The sequence below is a fragment of the Sinocyclocheilus anshuiensis genome, unplaced genomic scaffold (assembly GCF_001515605.1).
Source record: "Sinocyclocheilus anshuiensis isolate Anshui unplaced genomic scaffold, SAMN03320099.WGS_v1.1 scaffold1294, whole genome shotgun sequence".
NCBI lineage: Eukaryota > Metazoa > Chordata > Actinopteri > Cypriniformes > Cyprinidae > Sinocyclocheilus > Sinocyclocheilus anshuiensis.
The window spans coordinates 146,396-153,358 of record NW_015558613.1 but is presented as its reverse complement, the minus strand read 5'-3'; the positions used below and the strand labels follow the sequence as shown (position 1 = coordinate 153,358).

At 36.2% G+C, this 6,963-nt stretch overlaps 1 protein-coding gene across 1 annotated transcript in view; it reads right to left on the bottom strand.

Moving 5' to 3' along the window:
* LOC107680322 (WSC domain-containing protein 1-like) overlaps window positions 1-6,456 on the bottom strand; it is an 11,891-nt gene extending 5,435 nt beyond the window's left edge. Inside the window, exons 1-5 of the mRNA XM_016476169.1 lie at window positions 6,398-6,456; window positions 2,813-3,364; window positions 2,604-2,718; window positions 1,617-1,801; window positions 1,197-1,318 (exon numbers count right to left, since the gene is read on the bottom strand). Coding sequence (XP_016331655.1) covers window positions 1,197-1,318; window positions 1,617-1,801; window positions 2,604-2,718; window positions 2,813-3,212 — 822 coding nt within the window. The 5' untranslated portion in view covers window positions 3,213-3,364; window positions 6,398-6,456. The remainder of the gene's footprint in view (window positions 1-1,196; window positions 1,319-1,616; window positions 1,802-2,603; window positions 2,719-2,812; window positions 3,365-6,397) is intronic.
* Between the last annotated feature and the right edge of the window lie 507 nt (window positions 6,457-6,963).

Here is a 6,963-nt window from a genome sequence, read left to right as displayed (position 1 = left end):
ATCTACACAGAAGAAAGCCCTGTCTAGACTCTGCCCTGGTACGAGTTGTGTCGAGCTATTCATTTGACTGTTTGTTTGATGAAAAAAAGATTAAATGTAGTTGCAATAAATGCGTTAAGAATCCATACAACTGCAGCAGTGGAGGACTATTATTTTGCTGCAGAAGAACTGATGACGGCACGGTTTGATCTTCGGCTGACCAATCAGCAGAAAGGGGCGTTTAAATCCCGCCCACATGTAGAAATCAAATATTCAAGCTGTTTATTCATTTTTCCAGCCATGAACGAAAAAACGAAAATTTAAGCTGAATTCTCGTTTCTAATTTTTTGGAAGAAAACGAATAAACGAAAAAGGAGCCGTTTTCTCATTTTTCTACTTTCAATATTAAATCAAAAAAAAACCATTCTGTTTTTGCTTCAAATTTCGAAACTATACAATCTAATTTAGTTTAAAAACTGCTCATGTTGCATGTATGCAGCATCTTTGTTTGGATCATGATTAAAATGCAGTGGTTGCCTCTAATTTTAAATGGAAAGAGCACAGACAAAGCCTTATTTTGTTTATATGAAGAGATTTATTTTATTTGTGTTACTTATTTATTTGATTTGGGGCTTGTTTTAAAATTTCAATGTAGTTTTGTTATTTACATTTACATTATATTTAAATTTTGTCATTTAGCAGACGCTTTTGTCCAAAGCGACTTACAAATGAGGACAATAGAAGTAATCAAAACCAACAAAAGAGCAGTAATATGCAAGTGCTATATTAGTATATTATTATAGTGTTATATTTCAATTTCACAAAGAAATGTGCAGCATTTTGTCCACGCAATAATAAAAGGACACATTTAATTTATAATTTGTCTTAAATCTCATTTTGTAAAAAAAATAAATAAATAAATCATGATTCGAATCGTGAAATCAAAATCGAATCGTGAGTTGAGTGAATCGTTACATCCCTATAAAGCATATTATGTTTTTGTAGTCTAATGACACCCTAAAGAAAACACACTTTTATGGATGGATACAAGTAGGGCTGCACGATTAATCGAATGCGAACCGTGCTAAAAGTATTTTATTTAAGAACCGTGCTTCACTGAAAGATTCGCATGACAATCACAGCTTCTGTCGAATCGCGATCTCGATTCCATTTCGATTGATCGTGCAGCCCTAGATACAAGCATTTGTGAATTGAACCTGATCTATACAGGTCTCGATACACTGCTGAGGCGTGTGTGTCGGCCCAGAGGTCTGGATCAGGAAGTCAGCAGTAGAGTTCTTTGGCTTCTTGTAACAGCCGTGGTAGTGAACAGTTCTGTCTGAGAAACATTGAACAGAAAACGGAAGTCGTCTTACACAAAGCCTCAGGTGACCCTCCCAATGTATTCAGAAAATGCCACATGGAGTTACAACAAGAGCAGTGCGCACTATCTCTCACGATTTTCTGTCTCATCTAATCATACTCCATCCAGGCCTATTTTGGTCATGGGTTCTGTCCTTTAAACTAGTTCTTCTCTAGTTCATTATTCACAAAAAAATTTTAAAAATTAAGCATGTCATATGTGTGTGGCCCATTCAAGCAGAATTGCAATCATGTTCTGTTTTAATGTGACTCACATCTCCTCTGTCCTGGAAGTCGATCCTCAACTCTGTAAACAGACATGCGTCCCACCCCTCCACAGGGGGATCCCTTCTCTCCACGGCAATCCAGATTACAGTCCTCACCCCGAGCTCGCTGGGCACAGACCCGATTTCCACAATGGCACTCCGCTCCATACTCCAGCCCAGCATACCGGAACCCACTGTAAAGAGGACATGGCCTTCAAGGGATTGTTCACCCAAAAATAAAAAATGAGTTGTCATTTACTCACCCTAAAGTTGTTCCAAACCTTTATGAGTTTCTTTCTTTCTGATAAACACAAAAGACGATATTTGAAATAATGTGGGTAACTGAACAGCTGATGGTCCCCTTTGACTTCCATAGTATTTTTTTCCTTACTACAGAAGTCAAAGGGTATCATCAACTGTTCGGTTACCCACATTCTTCAAAATATCTTTTTTGTGTTCAGCAGAAGAAAGAATACAGGTTTGGAGCAACTAAGGGTGAGTAAATGATGACAGATTTTTGGGTGAACTATTGAGGGAATTTACATAGACATGCACATGAATATGCTATTCTATTGTATTGTATTCTGTTCTATTTTACATTGTTCTGTTCTATCCTGCTTTACCAGTCTTATCTTGTCGGAAATGCTTCTGCGTTGAAGAATGAGGTGGATAAATGCATCAAGAAAGTACCTGTTGGCATTTCCTGAAGGAAGCAGCACATAATTATATTTTGAGCAGTGAATACATTTTTTCTGACTTTGAATATTCCAAGTTGATTATTTTAGAATGGAATTTCTGTATTTGAAATGGCTTTAGCATTTATATGTTTTTAACACCCTTTGTCTTGCTGACAGTGACTCTCAGGATGGACTCCAGGTCAGTCACATCAGCCAGCTCACATTCTGTCACCTGCTTCTGTGGATAAACACCGAACGCATTCTTCTAAAAGAACAGGGTTTCTTTCGTTTACTCTGTGAACTTTCTTTAAGACGTTACCTCTCAGAGCAGGTGTCCTGACACAAGGCGCTGGTCATTTTGCGGAAATCATAAAGAACGGTCCCGCTGAGTGCATGCTCTGTTTCATTGTTTATAAAACATCCGACGTAGGTCCCTTGTTGAGAATGATTCATAAAAGAAATATAAAATGTTTAGAATATTTGTTTTAAAAATCTCCAATTTAAGATGGTTATTTTATAAACCATTACCTTTATGACTGGCTTTCTTATGTGACAGACTATGTTCAGAAGAGCTTTTCTGTTCAGCATTACCATGGAACCAGTGGCGTCTCAGATGCCTGATCTCCAGATTACGAGATCCAAGGTGCTTCTGGTCCTTTCTGTTTTCTGTCTGAACAAGAGGTTGTTTGTCCATCTCTTGGATGACAGTCCTCCTGTACAACCACCTGGCAGCATGTACTTCCATCGATCTAGGTGGCGCTGGTAGTGAAGGTAGCGCCGCGGTATCTATTTCTTTCTGAAATGTTACCACAATGGAGCGCTGAAGCAGTAACACGCTTCCTGCCATGATGTAAGCCACACCCAGAAAAAACAGAAGCAGCTGAGCCCGCCTTAAAAAATGTTGTAGTCTGTAGAACAGCTTGGCCATCCTGGTTCAAACCATCCAGATGGATGTCAAACAAGATCCTTTTACGTATACAGGACAAATAAATACACGATTATATATTCTCTGATCTCTGATCTTCATCCTTTAGAGAAGATTTAGCTCTTGGTGTCTGCACCATCATGAGTTCACAGGACCTAAAATAAATAGAAAAGCCTGTCAAGATGAATACAAGATCAGACTATCAAATAAAAACATGTTCTTCTTTAGATTCATGCCCTTCACTCAGATCTGAACACTTAATATCAAAAAAGTAAGTGAATCACTTGTCATATTTCTCCATTTTCAGTAGAAGATGCTGAGAAGGCTTGTTGTGACCCAGAAGAGGCTTCAGCCCTTTGGGGCTAATGAGCTGTTTGTGATGAATCGATTATCGATGAGTTGATGAATCGAGTCTAATTATCATTTTCCCTTTTGATTTATTAAACATGTTTGAAAACAACCAGAAAAATGAAGAGAACCTGCTAGCAGAAACATAACGTGTTTCATAAGGTATGAAAACATCTACAGAAAGAATCTCTGAATTGTCTGTGTCTTGTTATTCGTTTGTGCCTAGTGGTTTATGGGATGTGAGTTGTCTGTCCATCAGAGTGATGGGTTGGAAGACATTTCTGCCCGTGGGAGGGGAGAGCTGTCCATCCTGCTGATCTTCATGTCACAGATCATAGAGATCATTCATATTGCTGACAGAGAGAAGACGTCCAGATTCGTCAGTGTATAGCAAAGCTTTTAAAGTAATGTGTCAGAGGAAATCATTTGTTTTGTCAGAGTATTAATAGCCTACACTGTAAAAAATTATCGTGATTTTAACAGTAAGAGACTGTAAAATGCTATAGTAAAAACCTGTTAATTGGTTAACAGTATAGGTTTCCATACTATAAACGGTGAATAACTGTGATTACGTTTAATGTTAACATTTTTACAGTAAAATACTTTTAAAATTATGGTTTTTGGAAGTGAAAGTCAAAAAATGTAAATTGACATTCCCAGAATTCCCTGCATGACACTTCACATTTAATGTTTTTTAGCTGAAATAACTGTTTCTTCTTATTTTTTTTCTTATCAGTTGTGTACATTAGAGTTTTATCTTACATCTTATGTTGTTAAATTAAGTACATTCAGTATCGTGTGTTACCATGATGGTTTTTTATTGTTTGTGTGAATAACACTGTGCACCTTCTACAGTATATATAAGTATTTCCCTCCTCAGCTTGTGGAAAAGCTGTTTGTGATGAGCTTTCATCATATGACTTTATCATCACCACTTGTTTTTGGTGGTTATCAGTGTATTTCAATAGTACAAAACAGATATTAGTATTTCAATAGGTTGGTATATTAACATTATATCAGTTAATGGAATACTTTTTTTTTTTTTACTGTGAATTTAAGATAATTCAGTAAAACCTAAAATGTTGATAATGTATCTTTTGCGGGTAAAGTTCTGGCAAACACAGCTGCCGGTATTTTACCGTAAATGTTACCGATTTTTTATTTTTTTTTACAACGTATGCTTTGCAACTGAAATTATCTCAAATCTGATACTACCGGTATTTGATTAGTTTAAACCCAAGTTCAATACAAGCTCAATGTTTACTACCAGAAAAAAACTATTTTCTACTTAGGAAAAATCAATGTTACAGCGAGCCACTTATACCGGACGTGAATAACATACTGTAAATGTTAACCCTAATGTAAATGTTAATACTAAATGTTGCAATAGTATATAGCCACAGGATGTAAACAATATGTATTTTAGCATGATTTTAGTGTAAAAATCGCTTATAAATGTTTTCTGTGTAAATGTAACTAATTTTACAGCTTAGTTGTCATGACTACGCCATAAACATCAAACCCCAAAATGACTGTAAAAATTACTATTTAAAAGTTGTAACAGAAGAATTGCTTTTGTAACATTATAAACATCATATTTCTGTTTTAAATTTCCCAGAAATGGGCCCCATTCACTTCCATTTTAATTGTCTCACTGTAACCTTTGCCGTTTTTTAAAGAAATTGAGTGTGAGTCGAAATCATCATTATTATTTTTTAAGGTAACCAATATTGTGCCACATATTTTGTCAATTGTGCTTAGCTTGTATTAAACCCAGAATATTCCTTTTAATTCCTTAAAGGATGTAACAACTGCTAGAGGATCAATCATTTTGACAGCATTATCTCCTAATATATTACTGATTTCCATCAGGACTCTACAAATAACAGCGAATCAAACAACACATGGCACTGCTTGTTTAAATTCATCATCCGCTCTGAAATGCTTGACAGTTCGTCATGTAGAATCTGTTTTTGCGCCAAGAGGATTCTCCAGGAAAATAGCTCTTGTTTCTAGACTAGTGTTATATTTCTGAAGTCAGTTGTGCAGCCTAACATAGAAATTGAAATCATTTACATGCTGATTGAAAAACCTTTATCTTCTTGATGGGAATGAGAGGTCTGTCTGATGATCAACATCAAAAAACATGTTGTTTGTAAATCAGCACATTATATTAGTTTTTCTTTTTTCTTTTAGCACATTCTCTTTATTCTATTTGCTTAACACATCACTCAGCATGTGTATTTAGAAATGATTTATATTTATTATATTTGATTTGATTTAGTTCATATGTTAGTCTTGTTGTAAGGGGTTGTTTATCTCCGCAGAACTCTACATCTGTTATTATATTAGTAAGGCATGAAATTCAGTCTATTTAGAGAATAAGTTGAATTTCTTCAGTCTGCAATAGAAAAAAGTAACATTGTCTATAAGGTCATTTAAAATGCACTCAAATGTTTAAAATAAGCAGAAGTTATGACCACAAAAACGAACGAATGTTCATCTATTCATCTATAAAACTTTCCAGGCGCAACCTGTCAATCATTTGAAAAGAAACTAAACTCAATGTAGTTTGGACATCCCTTATATTGAGTTTCACTAACTTTTGTTCATTCACTCCCATTTGAGATAGGCTAATTAACCTGACGTTATCCTTATGAGCAAAAGACAACGTTAAATTAACCGTTAATGCCAAACGTTATGACAAAATAGACCGAGAGAACACTTCCATATGCTCTTTATGAATACAGTACGATATTTGCGAGCTAATTATGCATAAGGCTGCGTTCAGATACACATCTGAGAGTATTAGAGTATATACTAAGAAAAGAGACGTTTACCTTTATGTCAGTGTGTTGCCTCAGATCTGTCAGACGCGGATGTGTCCAGCTCACGCGCTTCCACTGAAGACAGTCCGGCGATTCCTGACTGACTCTGGATGGATGGAAATACTCACCGGCTCTTCCCCGCTGCTTAACTCTATCTGTCGATTACAAAAGAATGTTTTCATCGCATGTTTTAACTGCGTTAATTGTTTCTAAATCGTCTGCAGTTCTGGACGACTTTTTGTGTCTGTACGTCCTTTTGAAGTCGTTGGAGAAAAATGAGAGAGAGTCGTGCCGAATATTCACCGAATTAAAACGGCGTTGTTGTTCCCTGGCAACGTGTAAAACATGGACTGAACGACTGCGATTAGACGAGCTCGTTACGGGGCAGCCGCTGATGTCAAGCTTTACACCCGCACCCAGACTCTCTGCCAGCACCAAACCGCACACTAATTTACTTGATTGCACTTCATACTAATGTCTATTAAGAACATTAACTATAACATTATAATGGTTCAAGATTATTTGAAACTTTAATTTGCATTATGCTGTGAACAGTTATTTCCCCCTGCACTGAAGCA